The 27,888-nt window shown below is 45.7% G+C and overlaps 1 protein-coding gene across 4 annotated transcripts; it reads right to left on the reverse strand.

Moving 5' to 3' along the window:
• Window positions 1-5,850: 5,850 nt before the first annotated feature.
• Window positions 5,851-27,068, reverse strand: UBE2G2 (ubiquitin conjugating enzyme E2 G2). 4 transcript variants are annotated; one of them, XM_068954668.1, is made up of 7 exons: window positions 26,882-27,004; window positions 19,555-19,590; window positions 19,421-19,466; window positions 12,997-13,115; window positions 10,745-10,789; window positions 9,798-9,938; window positions 5,851-7,874 (listed from the first exon to the last, which is right to left on the reverse strand). In XM_068954668.1, exons 1-7 carry the CDS (start codon window positions 26,922-26,924, stop codon window positions 7,762-7,764), a joined length of 543 nt encoding a protein of 180 aa, XP_068810769.1. In that variant the 5' UTR covers window positions 26,925-27,004; the 3' UTR covers window positions 5,851-7,761. The 4 variants fall into 4 exon arrangements, with proteins under 4 accessions (XP_068810769.1, XP_068810770.1, XP_068810771.1 ...); XM_068954669.1 differs by lacking the exon at window positions 26,882-27,004 and adding an exon at window positions 25,397-25,491; XM_068954670.1 differs by lacking the exon at window positions 10,745-10,789 and having other exon boundaries at window positions 26,882-27,068.
• Between the last annotated feature and the right edge of the window lie 820 nt (window positions 27,069-27,888).

Below are 27,888 nucleotides of genomic sequence, written 5' to 3' on the forward strand. Positions count from 1 at the left end.
ACCCACTCTGCCACCCACAGTCTCACACAGATTAAAAGACTACTGCAGCCCGCCCTGGCTCAGAGCAGGGTTTTGTGACTGAGCACTAGTACCAAACAGGCATCCCTCGATGCTGGCACTCGCATTTTGCATCCCCCCCACCACCACACCAAGCCACGTGAAAGCCAGCTCACCAAGGCTGAGGGAAGAGGATGGAAAGCACACCTGGAAACACAGCCTGCAACCAAATGCAGCACGCTTGGGGGATAGCCCAGGGATAGCCCAGCAAGCAAATCAGGCTGGCTGCATGGCGCTAGGTCCAAGGAGCTTGTGTACAAGTTTGTGGTGGGGTATTGGGGGAAGAATCACAGATGGGAGCCACAGGACAGGCAGGGAACGAGCAGCAAAGCCATATGATTGATGGACATTCGACTCACCTGTGAAAAGGGCCTAAGACACTGGCTTTCTATAGAAGATGATATTTAATGCACGAGAGTGAATTCACTCTAACATAGATCATGTCTGATGTGGATTTTAATTTACAGGTAAAACAAATCCTTGTTGCTGACTGGCTTTTAACAGCACAGAGCAAAAGCTGAACTGCAGCCAATGCTAAAAACTAGGCTGCATGAAGACAGTGAGCGGCCCCAGCAATGATACAGATGTTTTCATAAAACCAAGTTTTCTACAGAGCTCCAAGACCTTAATAAGGCCATCAAACACGAGCACTCCTGCAAAGGCCATGTTTAGACTCCAAGGTGGAAGATTTTATGTCAAAGCAGGATATGACCAAGGGGCAAACTCTAAACGCCTCTCCAGCCAAAGGGGATTTGAAAACATCTGCCCTTCAGTCTGGCCTTCTGGCATCCCACATTCACCTACAAGAACTGGTGGCCTACCATGAAGAAAAGAGGATGGGAGCAAACCCCAGCTCCTGCTGAGCAAGACCCCTCCAGAGACAACCTCGAAGCAAGCCCAAGGAAGCCAAATAGGATGATCCCAAACCTCAGAGGCTTCACAGATCGCTGGGAGCATTAGTGCAAATCCACCTTGACTCTGTCAGAACCCTGTACTCCACTGTTTCCCTGCTCCTAGAAGGATGAACAGCAAGAAAAAAAGCACTGGGAATTGGCACTGTAGTTTGGTATCAGCTAGGAGATGTGGCCAAGCTGGCCACATCTGCCAAGAGCAGCAAGCTGGGGGCTGCTCCTCTCTTGCCCTCTTCTTCCCATTTGCTGCTCCCTTCATAGCCATTACTTCGGTCTCATTCTTAATTCCTCCAGCAACTTCCATCCTTAGGTGAGGACTTTAGACACATCTGTCCCACAAAGCAAGACGTCCCCAGCATCTAATCACTGTTAACCAAGCTTGGAGGGATCAACGCCTGGTGGACGACAATGCCCGGTGAAGCAGCAAGACAGGAGAGGAGCCCACGTAAACCCAGCGCAGACAGACTCAGCATGGATGAGCTGGGCACTAGATAGATCTAGTCTTGAACTTGCCAAGTTCCTGTCTGCAGCTGCAAATGGCGGTTCCATGCATCTGTGAAGCCTGACTGAGTTGTCTCTTAGCAGCCAAACCACCCTCCCTGAAAGTACAGAGATTTTGCAAGGTCTCTGGCTCCCAGGGCTTAACTGTATCACAAGGGTCATGTGCCCCTGCAAGTATTGCACAATCCTGGAGAAGCATGGACCAGGACCAGCTACATTCCCCCAAGATTTGATTCACTTAAAGTTGTCATCCCACCAGTCCAAATATGGGTTCAATTTGCCAAATTGTTTTGGCTTTGGAAAAACTGTTTCGGGGCAAGCCTCCCAATTTGGTTGTGGGTGGAGAGACTCCCTCTGCATTCGGTCCAGCATCCAAAAGCGTGGGTGCCCCTCACCTCCAGGCATGTTGCATCCTGCTTCTCTGCAGCTTTGAACCCACCTTCCAAGTCATCCCACGGCCCCCAGATGGGAGGGGTGCATTGGTCTTCAGTCCGTAGCCCCACAAGCCCTGCTCCAGGGCATGCACTTTTCCCAGTAAGCTCTGGAAAGCCCTCAGTCACAGTGGCCCTGCTCTTTCAGACCCACAATAACAGCAAGATGATACTGTCCTTCCGTCCCTGTGACTCCTGCTGGCCACACACGCCTGACTCACAAAGCTCCTGCGTCCCTTGGTTAAATGCACTAGCGCCAGAAGCCGTTTGGAGGCGCCGAGATTCACCTCTACCTCTCCCCTCCTCTGTTTGCTTGGGTTTTTCCATCAAAGGAAGGCACTGCAGGAAGGACTTGTTTTTCCCCCCTCCTTTCAGGTTTGTTCCCAGCTACGTGGAAGGGACTGGCCCTAGCAGCGCTGCACAAAAGTGGTCTCTGCCGAGGATGAGGATCCAAGCACAACAGCAGTTGTCTCCAGGACTTGCTCCTCACCTGCTGGCAGAGGGGGGCCCTGATATGCATGACTCCAGTTTGCCCACTACCCACAGCCCCAGCAGACCAAGGGCAACAGCAGATGCTGGGACAACAGTTGGGACAACAGCTGCAAAAAGCCAATACTTCCACCAAAGCCCCAGTTCAAGTCTGCAGTCATTTAAACTACAGCAACGCTAGGAAGATTCCTGTTCCCTCTAAAATAATGCGAGCCTTCATCAGCAAAGAGCTTTTAAGCCATCCCTGCCTTTTATGTTATTTCATTCTTAGGTCTTGGAGGAATCCCAGCCTATTTCTGTCCCTGGAGACCCCTGCCCTTGCAAAGCTGGGGCCAGCCGATGCTCCACGCATAGAGGACAAGGACTGAGCCCAGGAGTTTGCTCATCTCCCCCAGCGCCCTTTCAGAACAACATGACCAGACAGACCTGCTCGCAGAGCACTGCTGCTTCTCAGAGGCTCCATGAAAGCTCACGCACACGCTGCTAACGGAGGCAGCTACCCTATAATAATCTGCCATCCGTATCATTACCATTAATTATATATTAACAAACCCCATAATCTTAACTGCTGTTACAGTCATATCTCGGGGGGTGGGAGCTGTTTTCAAAAGCCACCTGACTAGTTCTCCTTTGGCTTTTACATCATCCACCATGTGAGACAGACCAGGAGGCCACCGCAGGACATGGATCCTTGCAAACTGCTCCAAGATTTAAGGCTAGGACAGGGCTGGAGTCACTTGGGAAGGCACTGATCTCTGAGCAGGCCCGCGCTCCCAAGGGGCTCCAAGAGCACCTAGCACATTATGCAGAGCTGAGGAAACCAGAAGTGCCAAGCGTTAGTGTCTTGAGCAATTCCCTTCCAGCGCTAGGTTTCATTCTTGCAACACCAGGGAGCTTTGCACAGCAGTACCTGCCTGCACGTCCATGACGGTGCTTTTGATGCACATGACACAGGGTGAGACCTGGATGCATATGAGAGGTGGCATCAGGAACCCTTGCTGTGGGTGGCACAGGGGCTCAACTACCTTGCTGTTCATGCAGCACATTGAAAGGACAGCTCGTCCAGACCAGATCTTCAGGTACTGGAGAAGTTCTCCAGGTCTCTGCACATTCCCCTTTCCCTGTGCCACCCACAACAATCCCACCAGCTGGCAGGAAGAGTCTCAGCATTCCTCTCCTCACGCTTGCTCCAGCCTAAGAAAGTCCCCTGCAGAGCAGGGCACAAGCAACCCTTAAGATTATTCCATGGGTCAAAGTGAATTTCTCCTTTCCCCAACAGTACATGAGTCAGGGAAATCAGAGAGAAAGCAATATGAGGCAGGTAACCAGTCCTGCCTCTTGCCCTGGCAGCCCTGAGATGTCATACGCTCTCACCTCCATCCCATGGAAGGGGCTGCTTTGAGCCCCTACAATCACATAACCACGAGGCCAAGTCCCAGTATCAGGAGCATATCCTGAACTAGGGACAGTCACACTGGGGCTGGTTATTCCTACCTATTAGCACACTCCAGCTCTCTGACGGCTCGCCAAACAGTCACATGCCCAGAGCCCTGGTGCTTCACAGCCCTAAGGGGCAGAGCATGCCCTGGTCCCGTGCCCGTGGTGCTGTTTTCACACCACTGTCCCACCATTGTCCCTGCGTGAGAGGGAGAACAGTGCCAGTGCCCAGTTTCCTGCACTGTGTCCTCAGCACGGGCTAGGAGAGCCCAGACCCGAAGCCCTACCTACACCCAAGGTAGCTTGTACCCAATGTGTCTCAATTCTCACGGAGGGAAACGGCACAGCATCCTTGCTAAGATGTGCCTTCAGAAAGAAAACAAGAATTGTCCAGAGACACAGCTTTCACCGTTTCATCTCGAAGGCAGCACATCACCTTCCATTCATGATACAGTTTAAGCCAAGAAAAGCAGGAGACAACCCTCTTGATTGCTCTACCCTTAAGCTGCAGCTGTTTCATGTGGTTGCAACGCCTTTCGTACAGCAGTTAGCACTTTCAAAGAATCACTTGCATGCACACACACACACACACACACAACACAATTAATGAATGTCCTACCTCCCACTGTGTGTGTTCTGACGCTGCTGCGTTTGCCAAAAAGAAAAAAAAAAAAAAAAGCGTGTGTATGCACACACAAACAGAGGCTTTAAAGAGGACGTTGCTTGCCTTTTTCGGCTTCATTGAAACTTTTCTGCATGAAAGCCTAAAGCAAATATAATCCAGAGAAAGGCAATTTTTTAATCGTTACTACTTGACTTGCATGCGTAACACCTGTAGAGCTCTGACACTCCCCAGGGAACGTGCTTTACAGCAACTGTTTCAGACTGAGAAAAAGCAATTGCTCAGAAAAAGCGTTGCTACCAGCTACTATTATACAACCTGCTAACATGAATGTTCTTTTAAGAAGGGAGAGGACTGAGTCTTTGAGGGAAGCCTATTACCGTATTGAAATGGCAGCCTTACAAGCTAGAACTCTAAGATGTCCTCAAGTTGTAAGAAGCAGTTTGAGCATCGAAACCCTAGCAGAGAAAGCCTGCAACGCTATCTGCCAGGCACTGCAGGAAAGGCCTGACAGCCTCTGCACAGACCCAGGTTATACAACACTCCTTTTGAGATAATGCATGCTGTGCACAAGGATTCAGTGTATTGTGCGATAAGAATAATGAAGTTTTCTTCTGAGCAGTACAAACAGAGATGCTAATGCACTGACTGCAGTGCCCCACTTAAGCCTCTCTATAAAGCAGAAATACCAATGGGACAATTATTAGTACGTGAAAGGATTTCACCAGAGCACAGACAGGGAACTAATTTGAACAGTTATTTTTCAGATGTTTCTTGTTACCTAGACGAGGCAAATTTTTATTTCCCAGTCATTTCTTTGAGATGAACTTCTGTACACATTTTGTCATCTTTAAGACTTCCTGGCTAATATTCAGTGGTAAAAGTACTCCAGTGACTCAAAACAACTGATTCAGCAAACCTCCTGCATGCCAGTCACTTTAAAAAAATAAAAGGTTTTATTTTTAAGCAACAGCGATTTGGGGACTATGGAAATTCTCAGTAGGAACCAGACATCTAATTGTCCGTCTCAAATCCATGAGCTAACATCAGCAGATTTTGACTGCTGACATATTAAAATTCATGATTCAGCGATGGCCATAACAAGACCTTCCTAAGGCCAGATACATAGATCATAACAAGACCTTTGTGAGAAGTAAACTTCACATCTGCTGGCTACTTGAATTTTTACGCTTTCCTTTGAAATATCAAGTGATTGTCAGCATTTGAGACAAGACATCTGTCTGGAAAGCCTGATCAACTACGTCAGCTCTTCCATTACGATAAAGCACCTCCTGTGTTTTAACTGCATTAGAATAAACCCCTTCACTCCTTTGGCCCAAGTTAGAACTGGACTCTCTTGACCAGTTGTTTACCCACAAAAAAACAGAGAAACACATATGTATACTTTTACGAAAGGAGAAAATATAATCTCTTTATTTTCAGTATACAGACTAAATCCCACCATAAAATATGGATAATGAGTGTGCACACATGAATAAAATACTCCACGCTTTAAAAAAAAAAGAGCCCAGCTTTGCCATGTCTGCTTAATCAATTATACGCTATGTGGCATGCAGACCTCTCCCAGTATTGTTTCCAAAAGGGGCTGCAGTGCTCCCATGAGCTGCACACCATCTATTCCAATTCCAAGACGCTCTCAGTTTGCACATAAATGCTACATTTTCCTGTTTGCCTTGAAATACTAGTTAGGTACAATACTATTTCACAATCTCTCTGCTCTCAAATTACGTTGGGTCCCCCTCGACTCTTGCACCGAAGCTACAATTACTTGCACACAGAGGTCCACTCAGCAAGTTAGAGCAATACAAACTCTTCAGGGACACAGAAAGATGGCACACTGTGATCTGCAGCACGTGAATATGCAGCATGGATAGCAAGCCATCAAATACTGGTAAGTTTTACACACGCACATGCACACAAGCACCTCCGTAAAGCTTTCTCCACAGTATGACTCCTTCGCACGCGTTTCGTAGAAAAAGAAAGCCCTTCTCAAATTTAGCCTGTTTCAAATGGCCAACAAAATCTGATTCCGTGTGCTACCAACGTGCGTGTCATTGCTTGCAATACACTGGAGAAGATTTGGACCCCGACAAAAGATTCACTTGCAAAGCACAAAGGTCATCAGCGGCCCCAAAGCGGTTTTACAAATTGATCATTGCAGCTGGTATTTCTCACCATCCTACACCCTCCACACCAGAAGTTGGCCTCAGCACTCTGCAGTTTTAAATGTGCCTCTTTCCATCCTCTAGAAAACGGAACTGAGATTTTCTCTGACTCCAATTTAAATACGCACGAGCAGTCATCATAAAGTGTGTTACAGTTCATTTAAAATCGATCAAGCTAGTCTTTGCTCATTTACCTGAAAAAGGAGTGATCTGGGCTGTAATGGCAAAGGCCATCAGTACCTAGATGTTCTCAACACGCTGAGGAGATATTTTACATTCCCAAAAGTGTGAACACATTCTCCTTGGATTTTCAGGATGCAGATGACCTAGCCCACAGTGAACGGGACCAAAGCGTTTAAGAATCCAGTCTTTGCCTATTGCACATCTAATTGCAACCAAAGGTTATACTGAGTGTCTTTATGGAATAATACAGCAGTTTGGGGGACTTCTAAGCAAACACTGACTCAAAGGCTCAATACGGATTCACAGTGTAATATGGGAATACCAGCTTACTCTAGACCACTAGCCCGTCACTGGCAACAACTGCCTCAATCTTCTCTTAAATTTACATGGTGCAAAATCACTTTCTACACTAAACCATTCTGATTATATCCTTGTTTTACAGCCTCCCTTGCTAACCTAACTCTTCAATTCAGTTCTGACTGCAAACGCCATCTCTAACTTTCCCAGCATCATAAAATTTACAGAATCATTTTCTGCCTACTGGTGCTCCAGACGCAACGTTGCCTATACAAATGTAAAACTAATTCTTCCAGAAGGTCATCTAAAACAGTTCTGTTCTCAAACAGCAGATGGACCGAAGTGGGCTCTAGATTGCAAAGTCTCCAAGCTTCCCATACCACGAAGTGAGGTAGCAACAAACAGCCTTTGAAACAGGATTGCCCAAATATTTTTTCTTAACAATAAATCCCTTTGCCAGACAATTTAGTGAGTGAACTAGAGGCTTCTCTGGAGCAGTGGAAGTAGAAAAAAAGATGGTAAATAAAGGATGAATGAGAAGAACTAGGCCAATGGTTTTTGCAAAGTTTGCCTTTTTGGTACCAGCACTGAGCGCTGCTCTTTCTCAGGTGGAGAGAAATACAAAACATTGCAGTCTCTTTGGGAGCTTAAAGTCCAAGTGACTTCTGCACAATCTGCTTGGCAATTTTGTTAAATTGTTCTCTGTCTTCCCGCCACATCTTGGAGGCATCTACATTGGCTCCACTTTCATCGTTTGGCTCTGAAACGAGAAAGATGGAAAGATAAGTGGGCAGGCAGGCAATTCAGCAAGACTCTCGCTTTTTCAATAATGCCCCTGCACATCCACTCCCCTGTGACTTCGGCACCTTTCCCTGCTTGGGATTATGGAAACACCCTTAAAGGAAATCCAGTTCCAGGCACTGGCTGCCCCAAACAGTTGTTATTTCACTGATCACAAGAGGATATGACAGCAAGGTAGAGTTTAGGTCACAAACAGGTGTCAGAGTAGTAAGATTTTGTTTAATTTTGCTCATGCTCTCAGGAGCTGAGCCCCAGTATGCGCATGGAATAACACAATGTGTCACCAGTGGTGTTGTCAAGGGTTTTTAAAACTGCAAACTGCTCCTCGCAAAATGTTTGTTCTGTTTCTGCAGTTTCCCAGACATAAGGCCCCCATCAGGCCACCCAAACAGGCTCTGACACTCTTTTGGATGGCTTGTTCTATGGAAAAAACATAAAATCCTTTCCTTTCTGCAACTTCTCTCATCTGAGGATTTCAGAGTGCTTTGTGGAGTGCATTAAGCCCCTGTGACTCAAACACTTATTTTTGTACAGAGGTAAGCTAAGGCATGGGGCTTATCAGGCTCGCGGTAAGCGTACAGCAGGACAACTGTCACACGTTTATACAAGTCATTGAGATACAACATAGGCTACCCATTTTATTTCACATGCTAGTCTGAATCCTCCACAGCCCAGTTCATGGTAGACCTCTTGGGCTCGTGTCTTTCTTGACACAACGCAGATAATCTGCCATTAAAAGCCATCAGTGGGAACAGACGCACGAGTCACTCAGTTTGGTGTGCTCAGGGCTTACGCTATCTGCAGAGCCAGAGCTGAGAGTTTGTGAGCAGCTGGAAAGAAGCTGTCTGTATTAGTTCCTCCACAAGCCTTGGGGAATCAGGATGCACAGTCAGAGCACAAGAGCGCAGATGACTTCCCAGTCTAAGTAAGGTTGTACCACAAGCCAAGTTCTTGAAGGCCATGGGCAGCCTAATGAAGCGCTCAGATGTTCATCTGGGTAGCTTCCCAATAGTAGCTTACTGTTCTGAAGCTAAAATGGTCAGCACATAGGAATCTGATGCTTTCTTTTTGTTCAGCTTTGTTGCCTTTAATATCTAAACCTTTATCGCACAAGACTGATTATAAGGGATACACTTCTGTCCTCAGGCAATTCAGTGGCTCTATCAAGAATGTGGAAAAAGACCCATGCCTCAGGGAGATGTACATGACAGATCTGATCTGAATCCTTGCTGGCTTTAGGGAAAGCCCTTTGAGAGGTTAATCAAGAAGTTATTCACCACACCCTTCTTCTCAAGGAGACTTCCTCTAAATCAGAGATGGCAGAACGGGATACATTTCCCAGCCTAGCATACCAACAAACAGAAATGGAGGGAGCTGGTTTGTGAATCACAGGGGCCACAGACTCCAATTTACCATACTGATTAGATCCACCTGATAACCTTTCAGCTGCTAAAGCTAAATCCAACAGAAGCAGTAATCAAAGCTCTAAAAGACCTTCAAGAGCTGAACAGACACCACAGTAGCTGTAAAGCCAGAGCACAGGTTTTGCACAGCAGCAGAGAGCCAGCTGAGCCACAGAACCCGCCACCTGACCATCACCATGTAGTTAATTGCTGCAGACTGGGAAGAAATGCAATGCAGTCACCCACAAACCTGGAAACTACCTGTTTACTAATTCAGGCTTGTTATTTTTTTCAATGATTTTCAGAGAATTGGTGTATTAATAAACTAATTAATATTATGTCTTTAGGAACTCTTGGTTGCTGCAGAGGAGAGTGTGGGCATCTTTTGTCTGGTTAACAAATCAACCATCAAGGAGAAGCTCTAGCTATGCCTCAAGAACTGCTACTTAAGCTACCTCTAACAGAGCACCAGTCCTTACCTGCCAGCATGCTAACGACTGACAACAGGATCTTTTCAACGCTCTGCACAGGACTCCACCGCTCAGCACTGCTCTCATATCCCATGGGATCGTCCCCGGGAGCATGGAGAATAGAGATGCAAACTCTCCCATCTGGGTAAACTGTGCAAGAAGCAGAAAGGACTGTTACTCAAGGGAAACACTTGGCCACTCCACATTCGCAGCAGAGATGGATGTTCTGATTCTGCCTTCATCTGACTGATGTTAAAACCAGTTTTAAATGTCTTCTTCCAAAGGCAAGAGCACACAGAACTAGAAAGATAAAAATCTAGCAAAATCTTCCTTTACACAGCTCTAACAAACTAGGGTCATAGTTTCCCAACAGAAGCCTGCTAGGAGCACTCAAATCACTTGATATTGGTGATAGGTTCCTTGAGAAAATATAAGAGATGTCGCTCGTTGGAACAAGCCAAGTATTTATGTGCAGATATAACCCCAAGTAGGTGAGTAGCTCTGCTTAAACCAAAGGGTAACAGTCATACAGCACTGAACATACGTTTGAGTCTTTCACTGGATTGAGTTCATAAAAAGAACCAAGCAAACTTGCGCTGCTGCAGCAGGGTGAGAAAAACAGCATGTTACAAACGAAATAATTGCTTTCGATTTGAACATTACTGAGAGTTCACATCACTTTTTCATTTTTGCTTAAAGCTCAGGTGCATTAAAGCGCACAGAAAAAAGGTAACCTATCAATTAAGGAGACAGATGTCTTCCCCTCCCAGCTTTAACATAAGCAAAGCGCCTGCTGCATCAGTGCAAGTCTTCTCACACGCTGGACAGGCCTCCTTTGACTTGAGAAGGAGGCCAGAGAGAGGTTGAACAGGCAGCACCGAAAGACAACGGAGGTCAAAATGCTGCTTTTGCAACGTGGCCTAATTCAGCAGTGTCCCAAGAAATTACACTTTTACCTAGTACTTTCGCTGCTTGTATTCCTCTGGTGACCAAACCTGTATCTTTGCCAGGAAAAAAAAAAAAAAGGTGAATGACCGCTGGAAGCGGTTATGCTTGTTTCCAGATCCTTCCACTCACCCAGCTAATGTCTGTACAAGTCAGGAACATGTAAGTGCTCTGAAAGACTTTTATTATATTTACACCCCCTCCTGCAGCCCCAGGCTGGGGATTGGAGCTGGTCTAGCCATAGCTGGAAGAGATGAAAACAGCACATGCTGAATCAGCATTTCCCCCTGCAAGTTAAAAACACACTGGTAGAAGATACTTCACCTGTAAGTTACTCTAATGTTTCTATGCAGCGTCTCATTTAAAACAGTAGATTACAGAAGCATAGACAAGACAGGAAAGGCCAATTCCAGGAAGAAGTACACATCACCCATTTTGTTGCTAAACGTCAACACAAGACTTCTCATTAATTGCTACTTTGAAGTTATCTTTGCCAAAGCATCCATTGAAACCATTTTATTGTAAGAGAAGAGAATTCCATGGTGTTGCAATTCCCCCTACACACAGCACAAATGCTGCAAGGACAAGAAAATAGGGCATTTAAAAAAAAAAAAAAACAAAAAACAATTCCCTTGCAGTTTCTCACAGATGGCGTAAACATCTAAGGAATGCAAAAAGCACAGCATGGCCGCCATTTCTACAGCCTTTCTTGGTGTAACCAGACCACCTCAATCGCACCCGAGAAGAAAGGTTTGAGCATCTACTTTTGGTGCTCTCAAATTTACATTAACAGCTGAGCATCCCACACGTTCCAGCCAATTCTGTGGAGGAAGTGCCCAGGTGTAGAGACACGCTACAACACGTGACAGTCAGGCAGCGTGAGCTTCTCCGCACCCCATCCTGACTACCAACGCCGCAGGCTGCTCATGCAACGCAGCTCCGAGCGGAGATTCTCAAGCCCAGCCCAGAACAAGCAAAGCAGAATATAGCATGGACATGGATTTGCTCATGGAGACCAGTACTGCCAAGAAGTTTGCGTGAGCGAGTGCAGTTGGAGCGACGTGCTGATGTGGCCATACCCCTTCCAGGTGCCAAGCTGCGCTGCTGCAGACATCATAGCGACGTAGGTGACGCTAAACTGCCTTGGGCAGCTTTGCACGGTTCTACACTGCGCAGTGCAGATGTGCCCCCCAGAGGAGAACGGAAAGACAGGCTTGTTTGTGGATTAAATGGGCAAGAATCTATGTCAGTGGTGTTTTGAGAAGGCAAAAAAAAAAAAAAAAAAGAGAGAGAGAGAAACTTCAAGAAATTGCAAAATTCCTTGGAATTGGTTGAAACAAATAGATTCCCAGATGAGATTAAGATTTTTGTCATGCAAGCGCAGGGATGTCGGCTTGGAAGGAAACGCTAGGCAAGAGGGCAGCATTTTCCTTTTATTGCTTTTAGGCTCCTGAGGCCTAAAAGCCTAGAACATGGATGCAGCCCATCAAATCTGGGTGATGATAAACAATCTTTACACAATCAGTGTTGATTTAACAGATGCAATAAGTAACAATTTTACTAAGAACATCAAGGCCTACCCCAGAAAAGAGAGCTCTGGGCTGTAAAGGGAGCTTTTCCACGGAAAAGTCTTAAGATAATGCAGTTGGGATACTGTCATCACCAGAATTGCAGAGACAAGGCCAACAAAATCCTAAAGGCCCACGAATCTGTCAGGTGTTTGGACAGACTCTGTATTTCAGAATGATCACATCAGAGATGTCACCACCCCTGATTTAATGGGAAAAAATATGCTGCTAAGTAAAGCTGCATCCAAACTTTAGTCAGTACGAACCAATTTTCACTTGCTAAAATAACACCAGACTACTTAAACACCAGTCACAGAGGAACACTGAGAAGAGTCTTCCCTGACTCTATTATTTTACAAAATCTCATATCATGTACAAAACATTTATCTTTGGACTACTTGTGCAATGGTTTCAAGTATTCTTGGAATGATCTTTAAAGGAAGTCAAACTGCTGTGCTCTTTATCAGACTGTTTATGACCAAAAGATATTTGAAGATTAATATGATAGAGAGAGCAGGACCCTAAGACAGAGCAGAACTGCTGGATGGCCAAACACTCCTACAGCATACTCAAGGTCTGAAAGGAAGTGAACCACTCTTAGTAAGGAATACCAGCTGTCCTGCTGCAAAAGTTGTTTCTTCATGGTGCAAAAGCAACCCACTCCCCCCTCAAATATCCTGCTGCATCAAACTTACTGTTTGGATGGAACATTTCACACGTGAACCTCATCTTCGGAGGACTTAATGGATAGTCGAGTGGAAAGCTGAGAATAGCAGGGAAAACACCATATTCAAAACAGGTGTCTTCAGGACCCCTAGAAACAGACAAAAAGCTATTTACCACAGCACAGTTCTCAATATTTCTTTCACTCAAAGTCTTGTCTAACGACACATCTTAGGTTTGGGCTATATCATCATCTTCTCAAGAAGACAAAGAGTTAACGCGCTCTTACCCTACACCTCATAAACTTAAATCCAAAGACGGGGTGAGGGAGGGAAGGGGGAAATCAAAGCTTGCACACTAAATTACTAGGAAGGTCACAACACTGCTTAATTAGCAGGGTGTGTTTGGATATAATTGGAGTATCTGGCTCCAAGGCATGTTCCAGGATTTGAGAGTCTGCACGTCAAGGGAAAGCACAGGCAGGTGTGGAACTTCTGCGTCTTTGAAGATACTGCTATGCTGCATAGACAGAGATGTCAAATACTGCAGCTCAAAAATAATTTCTAAAACAAGGATTAGACAAGGAGTCATCTAATTGACCTAAGACGATTCATACTGCCAGTATGGAGCATAATCACACAAACACTTATCACTATCTGATGCAAACAAAGCCCAGTAATGTTTTGCAAAAATAAAAACACAACTCAGGGGCTATAATTGCTAGTTATAGGACAACATGCTTCTTGACAGGGTTAAGGTATTTAGTTTTCACTCCCTCAAATGCACACTGAGAACAAATGGCTTCATCAGGGTTCTTGTAGAAACATTGTCTTTTGTGTTCATCATGTAGTTCAAAGCGCAATCAAGTGAGAATATAAAGACAATTATTTTACCCTTTCTACACAAAACATACTTGGAAGAGGAGCAAAAGAGTTTATTCGACATGATTTATTCAAACTTGATGAACCATTTGGACTTTATAAAACAAACATCATCTCCCCTGAATGGAAAGATCAGGGAACGAGCTTCATCACCAAAAATCTTAGCCAAGGAAACCTCATGTATTCAGCAGAAAGCTCTTCAAACAAGGGCCACGTTGTCTTGGAAATAAAGCTTAGGAACATACACGTTCTTCCACCTCCCAACCCACAAACACACTCTCCATGCCAGAAAGAACATAAAATTTCTAAGCCAAATGATCAAAGATTCCTTAGAGTTAAGACTGCAACAACACCCTAAGGAAACAGAAAGCTGCGACCGACAGAATCCAAAGCCCTAAGAGGCTCACCCTGTTAAATTCTGGGACTCGACAGACTTGGCTGGTAGATCTCAGAGAATCATAAACACAAGCAATAAGCCTTTTAAACCTGAATATTGACATTTGCATGCAAGATCAGAGAAATGCATCATTGTATTGCAAGAATCAAAGCTAAACCATCCCAATCACTTTTGTCTCCTTTCTGGTCTTTCTCCTATTCATTCGGGATTCAATTCTGCATCTGAGAGTAAACTCAAAGTGTATTTTCATAAGCATTTTAATTCCAGCTGCATTTTAAAGGCTTATTGTTGAACTTCTAAGAGTATGTACATACACACATTGAAAAGATGGTGCGTGTCTAATGTCCTCTTTGAGAGCAAACACACAGCCTTAAGGGCTCTTCTGTCAGATACGTTAACCCAATGTGCTCCATTTTTAGGCCCTATATTAAGTGTGGAAACTGCTTTTGTTTTAGCCATTCGTTACTGCCGGGATCAAGTTCAAAGAAATTATTGAAGTTAATCCAAAGCAGCATTTGCAACTACAAATCGCTCAGAAGGGCACAAAATTCAAACCTGACAGCATCCCTTTCACTTCAAATAGGATATCACCAGGACCAAGAAGGTAAAGAGTACAGCACCTTTTGCAATTGCACCACCTGTTCTGTAGAGATTTCAAAGTGCTTCAGATTTCCAAAGCCTTGATGCCTTATGCTATGATCTCATCGGAGCTGCTAGCTGGAGTTCAGAGTACTGAGGATCTGATTAGGATTCCTCCAAGAAAAATCCAGACCGTGCAGAAGTGAAACCTTCCCACTGAGCAAACAGCACTGAGCCAACAGTCCAGTATATTAAGCAAGCACTACCTTAAGCAAAGCTTCCATACCCCTAAAGGAGAGAGCACTTGCTATCACTAACCATTTGCGCATGGAAGGCACTCATTCTCTAGATGCTTGTGGCAGTAACTCTGTAAGAAATACCTTATCCTAAGGCTGCTCAATCTAAGACTCTCTACAGTTTGCAAAGCAGGCAGTCTTTGCATCTTTTTCCCTACATGATGCTACTGTACAAACTTCAAGCATTGGGGAGGGGACATCATTTCTCCTCTAGCCATTTTATGTGTGGCATAAAAAGACTTGGTAGGCAACCAGGCTGCTTACTGTGTGAGAGAGGCTAGGGATTTGCACAAAACCTAGGAGAGGATCCAAACAGTCCTTCACAATTAACATTTACTTCATTTAGTCCTTTTCAGCCTAAAGGATCACAAAGAAATTTGTAGGTTTCTGTAGTCTAAGAATAGTCCTCCCAACCACCACAGAAGTTCACCTACAAACGGCAATACCACACAAACCATTCAGAGCAGCAGGAACTGAAAAAAGTAACATTCAGTTACGGGTAGGAAAAACGTTAAGTTGTTGGTACTTATACATTCAGATTACATTCTGACCCAGTTCCTGTGAACAGTGCCTTCATCAACCTTTTCTTTATGTTCATATATTTGTTTCTTTCCTATTCTTTATTGTTCCAAGAGACTATGACAAGGACATCCATATGAATATAGGAAGCTAACAAAAAGTTACTCCATTCCCATAGCGTACGTGCTACATACAAGGAAGCTGAACTTGAATGCAGAGCAAATCAGGCTATAAAGAAATCTGATGATACGTGACATAACGCGGAGATGAGAAACTCTTAACTCCATGAGCTAGATATTAATTATGAAGGTGGGGGAAGAAAAGCTTGGCAGGTGTCTGCCAAAATAGGAGGGAGAAGCAAATTGATAAGGACAGTTAATTCTATAGTCATACCTTCAAGTACATTTGTAAATGGCTTCTTATTTGTAAAAGAAGCTGGAAAAAGACCAAAACGCACAGTCATCAGATGCCGAAAAGGGGAATTCCACGCTAAACAAAACAAAAGTCATAAGTCTATATATAGATCTAATTACCTTTCTAGACAGGTTTTTTGATAAGATGGCTTCAATTTATACTGTTTATTTTTCAAGCAACCTTTAAACTAATAAACTTCTTAACAATTATGTGGGTTTTTTGTCTTTTGGGGATAAACTTTAATAGCAACACACACTTTCATAAGCCAACATTTTTGAAGTTCATAAGCCTGACCAAAGAGGACAAAACCACTTGGACTTCGAATGTTAAATTCATGAACTTAGACAACACAGTGTAGGTTGCTGGACCCCACGCAGCGCTAAGGAATTAAGCAGTATGTTGATGAACTCTTTTGACATGTTAGGACTATTTATCATCATGAACAAATCACCCTGTTGCAAAGATCTGGTTTTCATAAATACACTAATTAAGCTACTGTTGGATGCCTTATCAAAAGGGTGCATTTTCCATCAGGCTCTAAACCCTTATGATTTAAAAAGACTACCACCACGCTGCATTTTCACTTCTGGATCAAGGCAAATATACACACTTCAGAAGTATAAGAACTGCTCTATCATGCATGCATATCAATATAACCTTCACATTTATGCAATATCCAGCATTACTGCTGCAGGTAAGAACACCAGAAATAGAAATTATTATTACTATTAAAGAGATAATTTTATCTCCAAGCCAAGCTCTTACATCAATCTCTGTAACATTACCCAGCCCACCTCTGGACTGATAAATGGATGATATCTTGGACTTCTCTCTCAGGTCTCATTTTTCCTTATTTGTGTGAGATTATATGTGCTTTACACAAATTGGGGGTAGAGAAGAAAAAAAGTGTTCTGTTTGCTGTTTCCTTAATATGTTCCTTACTTATCTTTTATGCTTCATCTGTCTCAAATCTGAGGATGATCTTGCTTTAACTTGCACTTCTGTTTCATTCCCAGAATTTCACACAGTACATCTGGGATTACAAAACATTCAAGGAGATTATCACAGCCAAATACAAACAAGTTATTTAGCTTGCTTTCCAAACGTACTCAAACATTTTTATTAATAGAGTTTTGTAAAGGGATGAAAGTAACCAAGCATGTTTAGGGACAACATGTTGCTATTGTGCCACAGCTTCAAAATTTAGCAATGTTTAAATATAATTTTATTATGACACACATACACACACAATGCAGAAACCAAAATTAAAACACCTCCGCCCCTCAGTGTGTGCTGACAAAGACCTCAAGCTCAACATTCAGCACTTGAAAGGGCTTTCAAGTTTGCAAGCCGCTCCTCTGCTGTTTAAGTTTTTGTTACGGGAAACCTGGGAAAAAATGTTTTCTATGTAATGAATTAAATATAAAAGTACTTCTGTGTGTCCTCCATGAAAGCTCTAATCAACCACAAAATCTCTGCTATGAGAAAGTATTGACAGACAGGAACTTCCTTCCACATTCCAAGAAATGCATTAAATCAAAGCAATGCACAGCTTTCTGAATTAAGATTCCTTCCACTATGAAGGTCATGCTTTAAAAAGTGATAACTACCCCATTTCCAGAAAGAAGAGAAAGCATTAGACATTGCAGCCAGTATCTTTGGTGTTGGACAATTAACTACCTATTTCCATGTTAAGTGTTTATCTTCAGGAGAGAGAATTACCTGGAAGTCACAGCTAGTCAAAAATACTTTTGAAATAACAGTACTCTCACAGAGAAAAGAATTCAGACATATGACCTGATTATGTTAAGATAAACTGCTGCATATCAGCAGACACATCTGCAAACTCTTAATACCACTCAGCAAATAAACATTGGCAATCCAGATCCCCTTTTACCAAGGCCTAAAGCAACTCAGAGCCTCACACTTGCCTCAAAGTAAGATCACCTCTACAGCCAGCTTGCACGGAGCAGGTGATCTGGTAACGCTCTTGCGTGGCTTGTGTGCATGCTCCCAAAAGACAGAGTTCTAGCCTATAAACCATTATCCTTTTACCACACCAAGTCTGAAAGCTCAACCTTCACCCTTAGACAACACACTTTAAGTAGAGCTACCAACCAAATCAATCAACTTCTTCCACGCATGATGATCAAGAATCACGTCATTGAGCACTACTGGTTCTGCAGAATACCTTCCAAGACCACAGCAGATACAGCCAGAACAAGGAAACAGCCATGGCCTGCTCCTATCTCTGTCCTCTGCCAGTGTCCCCAGGGACTAGTACAAGGACCACCTGGCCCTGCCTGAAGTCAAGTAAATCACCACCTTTTACTAAAGAATACTTGAAATACAAGCTCCAAATGAGAGCCTCAATTAACTCTAACAGATCACCAGTTTCAAGATAAAGTTAGCAGGCTGGAGCTTCTTGAAGCTTCTTGAACTTGTAAAACTGTGGCATTCGTATAACTTGTCAGAGATCTCTCTTCCCCCCCCCCCCCCACTGATTTAGAACTGTAATTTCTAGGAAATCACCAGCTATTCCATGCATTCAAAATTCCCAGGTACATCATGAGTAAGTTAACTGAAAGAGGCTTGTAAGATGTTGGACAAGAAGATTGTCCAGAAGATTACCTCCTTTCCAGTTAAATCTTGCTGCGAACAACTGTACTCATCAGCTTAGGAGTAGTAGTAGGAGGAGAACAAGGCTTTGTAAAGAAGTCTTTGCCACCCCCACAAAATACAACAGCTAGTGAGTCAGACATGGAACCACTGCACCTGACAATCCCTTTTCAACATCAGCTGAATCGTGAAGTTTAAAGAATTTTAAAAGATTTTGAAGAATTTTTTAAAGTTTGAATACTTTTGTCAGATCTATCCCCTTTCATTTTTCTAGAAGAAATTTGAATAAGCAAGCTTATTGTAGGTACTGATTTTTTTTCTCCTATCACTGGTAAGCTGTATATTTTGTTCTACTCACAACGTGAGAAAGCCTATTCTATATTTGCAGTTGAACAAGGTTCCCAACAAGTTTGTGCAATCTACAAACAATTTATTGTTTCCTACAGCGTTCATACACATGACGGAATTCAGTGGAGCGCAAATGGTGATTCCTGTAAAATATGAGTTACACATGCCGAATGTTTCTAATTATAATAGCTGTACAAAGCCAGCAAAATAGATCACCACTCAAGCCCAGTAACGCCCCTGTCACAGTTTAAATTCCAGATGGGGCGGACAAGAAGTTCCCAAGCAAAGGCAGGCTGAAGTCGATGTTACGCAGAATTAAGATTTTTTTTTACGTTCTTATTCCCCTGAAAGCTAACCATAGACTACGAGTGCTGATTTCAGATACAAAACAGCATTAACTCACATAATCAGAGCTTCCCACTCAAAGAAGTTCTCTTCGTTCATAGGACCTATAAGGAAAAAAACAAAACAATGTTTAAAGCTACCAGCAGGTAAGGCTACAACTTCACGGTGCACACACTCTGTTCTGTTCCTCACCTGCTACTATCCCTTCTGGTGGATTCAAGGTCAGTTCTGTAGAAAAAAAAACACAGGGAAGGTTAACACGAAGGCACCTCCAAGTCTGAAGGTTTCAGCTGGCAGCTGGATTGCCGCAGCTCAGCACCAAGGCTCCAGAAGCAAACGCTCATGGAGGAAAGCTCAACAATACTGTGGGAAGACTGCTTTGCCATGCTTTACTGGGCAAAACTTCAGAACCAGAAGGCCCAGTTTCTCACTGCTGACGATTTAACTTTTTCATGCAAGGCTTAAGTTTCTAAAGAAAATTATTTGGGGTCTTGTGATTTTTCATGCTCTCAAAATGAGTTTTCCAAGTGGGTAACAATTTAAAACTGGAAGGAAGGAAAGAGAAACTCTCTTTCCACAAAGCATGAGAAACATGTTTCTCCTAGAGCACTGCATGGCATCTGGAGGCGCAAACTCAACAACCTGGAGAAAGGGAGATTTGTATTCCTGTAAGCACTTTGCATCGATTCATCATTGACGGCATCTTAATGCAAACACAAAACGCAACACAAAAAGGTGAAGGAGCAGAAGCACGAGATTTGACAAGTGCCTATGTACCTTGGATCTAACCTGACTCCCTCTGCGTGGCTTGGAAAACACAAGAAAAAAAGAGACCAAACAAACAAAGCAGTCGTGACCACACACAGCAAGTTTCAATTAATCAGCCCTCAGTTTCTGCAGGACGCTGATACAATTCCCAATTCATCAGCTACCGTCAACTGCAGCATCAGTGCCTCACTCCAAGCCTGCTGAAGCACAGCAACCTGCGTGCAGATGAAATAATAGCTATTCCTTTCTACTATCTAGGGTAACGACGATCAACTCTCTTTACTGCCAATCTCTGGAGTCACTCGGGGTGATAACGTTTGTAAGGCAAAGTCCAGCTGGACCCAGGCACATCAAAGATTTGGGGGCTGACCACCAGTTAGGCAGCTCTGAGCTGGAGGCAGAGCAGCCAGCAGGCTAGGCGTGAGGAGGCAGAGGTCCAAGGGTGTCAGATCCGAGGAGGTGACAGTAATTAGGCCAACTTAAGTAAGGGCTCTGAAGCGCTTATCTAGAACATTGTTTCCCAATCGATCCCCTGCAGACGGGTAGCGACCCGTAACACATAAAGAGCAACCGCAGAAAATACAACACAAAATTCCCGTGCGTGTAAACAAGCGTGAACACATAACCAGGGAAAATGAAAGAAGTCAGGAACCAACGAGTGAGACGCTTACCCTAATTCTTATTTGGTTACAAATGAAAACTGTACAAAACAATGCACAGGTTTTTGTCCCAAAACAGTTAAGTGAGATATGCTGACAGGAGAGAGCGAGAGCGCAAAACTCTCCAGCTCCTTTAGCTCGCAGTTAACTTTGGCACAGACCTCTCCTCACCTAAGTTCAGAAGCACAGCAACAGATTGATGTTCAGTGTCACGGTTTCAGACTACATCCCAAATATGAGAATAATGACGTTAAAGAGCAGGTGTTTCCAGCTGGATAGTTGCATCTTTTCAACAGCTTTTCTCGTACATGTTTTTTAAAAAGAAACGGGGAGATGCTGAACTTGGGAGCTCCTGGAACTATTTTGCTCCATCTTGTGGCTGTCTCTATAAAATAATCCTTCTTTAGGAAGATGAAGATTCAATTCTCCACCTCACCTTGCTCATCCCTCCCCTCCAAGAAGAGCAAAAGCGATTTGCATCCTTGAGGGTCAGGCAAAGCAGTAACTGGGAAGTGAAGGGGCACATTAGCTTCAATTTTGAGTAGTTACTAGGATACCTAGTCATTTAGGAAGGAAAAACTCCTTTTACACGTGCATAGTCACATCCTACTCTGTGATCAGCCAAGGACCACTCAAACTGCAAACACAGCTTTCAAGAGCTACAAAGCTCTCTACAAATTGCCAGTAGTTGGCAAGGTATTAGCTGCTTTAGTCTCACCAGAGCTTCCAAAACAGAAATCAAAACAAGGCAACTTTCAAGGAACGTTGAGGTGAATGCTTGCTGTAAGAAATTGGAATACAACAAGCATGAGATCAGAGCACTTGTTTTATCCTTTCACTGCAGGAAGATTACAGCAAGTCAGCTAGGGCCAAAGAGCTTCCTACTCCATTCTCAGGATCTTCAGTCATCCAGTCCCTCTACAAGTTCTCAGTAAGCAAGAGGGGACAACAGAAGCAGAGCAGCAGATCTTATAGTCCTCCCTTCTCCGCCACACCCGGTCCAGGAGGTTAACGTTAAGTCACCTTTAGTTTAGCCTTCTGGACTGAAAGTCTCCACTACATGCATGGTTTAATACTTTCTCAGGGAAAGCTATTCCCCTGTAGGAAGTGCCATGCCTTGCTGTCCTCTTACCTGTCTCACCCATGACAGCAGCACGTTGGTGCACATCCATACACCAGCCACCATCACCTAAATTCCTCCCACACGGACATCTTGCTCTGTTCCTGCTTGTGCCATTTCTGAATAATGGCCAGGAGCAGTTGCCTGACGTCTCTCCCCATGCTGAGCACGGATAACATCTGTCACAAGGCACTTTAGGCAAAAATGAGAGGGGATCCTGACGCTACAACAGTTATTCCAGAAAGATGGCCTGAACAAACCAAGAACCACCTCCCCAGATCCCCTTTTCTCTAAGGAGCAAGACCAACAGCAAGACTTTGCAGGAGCTCTTGGTGCTGCAGCTCCTTGCCCATGGTTAACTGGTGACTACAGGTCCAGGAGAAAAACCTCAGACGAGTGGAACCTCATGAACCTTGGGACAACTGGAGCTGAGCTTTCAGACGCAGGGGGCCCCGGCAAGGCCCTCCTGCCATGAGCTAGCACCACAGCTCTCTCATCCCCACCTGCAACTTTGGGACCTGACAAGGATTCAAGGGAGCAGCTATCATCCCGCAGAGCATCACAGCTGCCATCACTGGGTGGTTAACCTGTTTGTGCCACCATCTTCCCATGCTTGAATTTTACACAGCGCTAATCACCAGTGTTACAATCAACAGGATCCATGGGATTAACAGCATGCTGACACCACCCTTCGATTATCCTACCACCAGGCAAGCTTTCAGGCTTCTCATGGGATAAGTTTGTCAGCAGCAATGTCCTCCTAGGACCTCTGAGAGGCTGAAGGACTAGCAGACAATTTGGACAAAGGTTCAAATGGGAAGTCAGAGTTTCAAAAGGGTGTGAAAGAGGCAAAGGGAAAGGCTAGCATGACAAGAAAAGTCTCTGTGGAATACAAAGGAGCAACAGAGTCACAAGGAGGAGTTGAGGCTGGTAGAAAGGCAGGCAGATAATGCACTAGGCCATGTATAAATACATGATGAGAACGGCTTCAGGGTGTCACTGGGAGTTTGGGGACTGCAGAGCTTTCTGCTCAGACGTGTGTGTTAGGTGCACGCTGGAGGAGCCCACAGTGATTTAGAACAACATCTCTGTCAAGCACTGGAGAGCATTTGGAGCAGAGCTTCCAGTTTCAAATCCTCCACAAGGCATCTCATTTGGTTTCATTTGATTTGCAAGGTGTTTTTGCTGCATGCAGTTTAGGAGACTTGCTTCCAAACCCAAACACAATGAAGTCCCAGCCTGTAAGACAGGAGCTACACTTTAAAGTAAAGCTTTGCTTTTAAGCTGAGCCTGAGTGAAATGGAGAACCTGACACTACTGAAGTGTACTACTGCTATGAGGAACTCAAGACAGCTTTGAGTGTGCAAACAATCAATGCTTCCATTTCATTTCATTGCTCACTATGGAATCATTACACACCACCGAACGCCTTGGCAAAAAGGAGGAGAACTGAAACATGTCCTTTGTGAATATATATAAATCTTCTTTTAAACTAGTTCTGGCAGTGTACAAAAATAGATATGCACAGCAAAAAATCAATACACTCCAAAATGTGAATAAAGATCTAAACAAGGACAAAAAAATTAATCTATCTCCCCTGGCTACCCACAGTGTTTTACCCATCTTCCATTTAACAGCATCTCCCCAAAGGCATTAATAATATGTTTGGCCTCCGACAGGTTGAAAGTCCTCACAGAGTAAAGCATCTTTCACAGGAGGTAAAAATAAACAGATCTAAACACAGATACACACAGAAAAATCAAAGGCCAAAACTGAAAACAAATAAATAAGGGAAGAATTAGAGAACGGTTAATCAAAATACACCTATCAGCAAGGCGCTGATTGCCAACCTATTTCTGCCACAACTAGGAATAACTAAAGGGAAGAGGTAGGGAAGGAGAGAAAGAAAAAAAAGATTTTGTGGGGACACATGCACACACACAGACACAAACATATATAGTCAACAGTCCTGACGCCTCCTAATTAGTTTATAAAAAAGCAGCAAAAGGTAGCAGAATTATCTACTTAAGGCTAGGAAACATTTTTACTTTTTTCAAAATATTTTCACTGAAAATCTCTACAAGGTAGAACAATTTCTGAAGAGCTACAACTGGTCTCTTGCAATATACTCAGAAAGGGTTATACTTTAGGCTTGATTCTGTGTTTTGCAGCACAGTTTGACAAAACACCCATTAAAAGAACGAAACGTAATCCTAGAATCGCACATATAATACAGGGTATTCCAGACAGCAGCAGAAACTGAAAAGTTGGGCTTACTCTGCTTCCCTAACTCAAGCCTCCAGAAGTAAGAAGCACCGTACAGTTAGTCATCGTAGGTTACATTCATATTTCATAACAGTTTATTTGATTAAAGTTGGGAAACTAAAAAACAAGGTCACAAACAAGATGTTATCTCAGTTCATGATAAGAGTTACACGAGCAACTATTCAGGGAAGATTCATATAATGCTTTCCTGTAACATTAAGCCCAATTCTTTCTGATGCTACAAAACATCATTTTTCCCTGAACAATTCATTCATATGAGACATTCTAATAAGATCTCAGAGCTTCGCAACAACAGAGGGTCAAAAATGCTTTTGGGGACTGAGGGGGTTTATTGAAGCGAACAGATAAAAGCAGGGCCAAGTCTTCTTGCTGCTGGCTTTCAGGTCAGTGCTTCTGGATGATAATAGAAAAATCCAGGTTTCTAGAACACTGCATCAGCACAAGCTTAACCTGTACAATGGCAACAAAAGGGCTCCGCTCGTTCCCACGAGCGACCGCCATCCATGCGGCGGTGGTCCCATTCTGGCCCTGGCCCGCACAAATGCCTGCGCGATGCTAACTTTAGAGACATGCGCGCCGCAGACCGGGTCGAGAACACCCACGACGCTGTGTCAGGAAGTATGCCTCTAGAAAGACACCCTGCTGTTTTACAGAGACTGAAGATAATTCTTCCTCCAAATGATGGTACAGTGAGAAACAATTCCTCCTCCCCAGCCAAACTTTGGAAGCCCTGAAAACAATCTTCACTGAACTACGAAGCAGGAGGCCAGTTCTTACAGCCTAATGCCATCTTTCACCTAGCAAAGCTACTACCTCACAACCTGGGATTTTTTTCTATTCTGCTTCCTTGCCTTACATAAAAGCCATAAGTTCAAAAACTGAAAATAACTAGGTAAACAAAAAACAAATCGCATTTCTTGCAAACGAAAGTCACCTTCAGGCACCTCACAAGCACACAGGTAAGGAGATTATTCGTATTGGCCTTGCAGAAATCAGATGAGCCTCAGTAGTCCTACAGTTCCCGTACAAGCAGCAAGATGAAATAGCCTTATTGCTCCCTCTGGTGGGATTAGCAGGACGAATACCAGTCACTTGGCACAGCAAATTTCTCCAACTGGGACTCACACCTCAAACAGACTTTTAACAAACAAAAAAGTCTATGTCTTTCAACACTGAATTCTAGCTTAAATGCTTTTCCTACCTGCAGCAATGCCATTAAGCTCTCGACTAAGCATCTAATTCTCTCTCACGTAACAAAGCTACGAGATAGAGGCTTCCTTGGCTGCATTTTGTTCCACCTGGAAAACATAACTTGGCAAAAATAAAAAGATTTGACTGCTTGCCTAGGATTTCCAGACCTCCCCCATGACTGGGCTCCCCATACTAAGAAATCCCAGGCACATGTCAGCTGTGCATAAACTACCTCTCAATTTCATAGCTTAAACAGCTAACACGTATACCAGCCAAGTCCAACACAGCGTGTTGGCAGTGCCGTTCACACGCAGACTCAGTGCTTGGGACAGTCTCCCACACAGGCCTGTGATTTGCAGAAGTAGAGAAGAGCAAGAACAACTTGCACGTGGCCGAAAACACCAAATAAAGAGGAAAGCCGTTTTAATCGTTCGCTGCTTCCCTCTTTGGTTTTAAGCAGGATCGTGCCAGAACGGGCAGCAGGGAGGATGGGGCCACGACTGAGGAGGTCCCAGGGCCCAGCACTATCCCCCAGTGCTGTCCCCACCCCACAGAGCTGCCTCCCTTCCTCCCCTCACCAAGCATTGTCCTCCCTGAGTCCCCCCTGCTCCCCACAGCTGCCCCCTCCCAGGGCTGCCTCCACCCCATGGACAACCCCCACCCAAGGCTGTCCGCCACCCCACAGCCACCCCCTACCCCACAGCAGCCTCCTAGAACTGTCCCACAGCCACTCCCCACCCAAGGCTGTCCCCTGCCCCACAGCCATCCCCACCCAAGGCTGCTCCCCCACCCCATGGCAGCTCCCTAGAGCTGCCCTTGCCCCATGGCTGCCCTCCACCCCACAGACACCCCCTTCCCCACGGCAGCTCCCTAGAGCTGCCCTTGGCCCCACAACCACCCCCCATCCAAGGCTGTTCCCCCACCCCATGGCAGCTCCCTAGAGCTGCCCTTACCCCATGGCCGTACCCTACCCCACAGACACCCCCCCACCCCACGGCAGCCCCTACCCCACGCTCGCCCCCTAGAGCTGCCCTTGGCCCCACGGCCTCTCCCCACCCAAGGCTGCTCTCCCACCCCACGGCTGCCCCCTAGAGCTGCCCTTGCCCCACAGCTGCCTCCTGCCCAAGGCTGCTCCCCCACCCCACGGCCGCCCCCCACCCCACAGACACTCCCCACCCCACGGCAGCCCCCCAGAGCTGCCCTTGCCCCATGGCCGCCCTCCACCCCACAGAAGCCCCCTAGAGCTGCCCTTGCCCCACAGCTGCCCCCTGCCCAAGGCTGCTCCCCCACCCCACGGCTGCCCCCTAGAGCTGCCCTTGGCCCCACGGCCGCCCCCCACCCCACAGACACTCCCCACCCCACGGCAGCCCCCCAGAGCTGCCCTTGCCCCACGGCCTCGCCCCCCACCCCCCCGGCCGCTCCCCCGACCCCCGGGTAGCCCAAGCCTCGCAAGAGCAGCGGTGGCGCCGCCGACGCGCCCCCCCCCCCCACTCACGCTTGTACTCAGCCATGAGCCGCTTGAGCGCCGTCCCCGCCATGGCGCGGCCTCCTGCTGCCGCCCCGCTCTCCGCCCCTGGTCGGCCGCCGCCGCCGCCCCCCGGCCCGGCCCGGCCCGGCCCGGCCCTGCCCACCAGCGGGCGCTTCCGGCAGGCGCCTAGAGAGGACGGCAAGCCAGCCGCTGCCTCCTCTATGGTGCGGGCCGAGTCCTCCCGGGGCGGGGCGGCCGCGCAGGCGCAGAGCGGCGGCCGCGCAGGCGCAGAGCGGCGGCCGCGCAGGCGCAGAGCGGCGGCCGCGCAGGCGCAGAGCGGCGGCCGCGCAGGCGCAGAGCGGCGGCCGCGCGCGCCCGCCGCTGCCCCCTGCCGGGGCTTCGCCGCCGCGCGGAGGCGACGGGGCCGGAGCGGCGTCTGTCGGGCGCCAGGTTAAGGCGGTCGGAGCGCGGCGGCGAACAGTCTCCTGGGGGGCACACGGTGGCGAAGGAACACAGAAAGGGACTTTAGAGCCTGAATCCAACTGCTGCTCTCCTAGTACCATACTATTCTCCCCCCCCCCCGGTAGGGTCGGGTCCCAGGAATTTCACGTCCGCTCCCTTTTTCAGCCACCTAGGAGGGGTTAAGCCAGTGAAGAATGATAGACAAGGAGATAAGCCACAAAGGTAGTGCCCGTTTTAAAAGCGCTGGTGCTCCTTCCCGGCCTTTCTCCTTGCGTCTTGTCCCCCTCAAGAGTAGCTGGAGCCCGAACAGCCCTAAACACGTCTCCAAAAAACAAATTGGGCACAAAGGTAGGATGCACTGACCTGACTACAGAAAACCAAGTAGTCCATATGCAATAACCTCTGCCAGAAGTCACCAAGTAAACTCCTCTTGGAGCAGAAAACAGCACACGTAGGATTTTTCTTCAGTTCCCTGTCCAGGTTATGTGGTCTTTTAGAAAGGACACTGCAGGCAGGAAAAGAAGCAAGAAAGCACAGCTGCTGCACAGGGAAGGGAGGGGAGAGACCAAAAA

The sequence above is a fragment of the Struthio camelus genome, chromosome 9, assembly GCF_040807025.1.
Source record: "Struthio camelus isolate bStrCam1 chromosome 9, bStrCam1.hap1, whole genome shotgun sequence".
Lineage (NCBI taxonomy): Eukaryota > Metazoa > Chordata > Aves > Struthioniformes > Struthionidae > Struthio > Struthio camelus.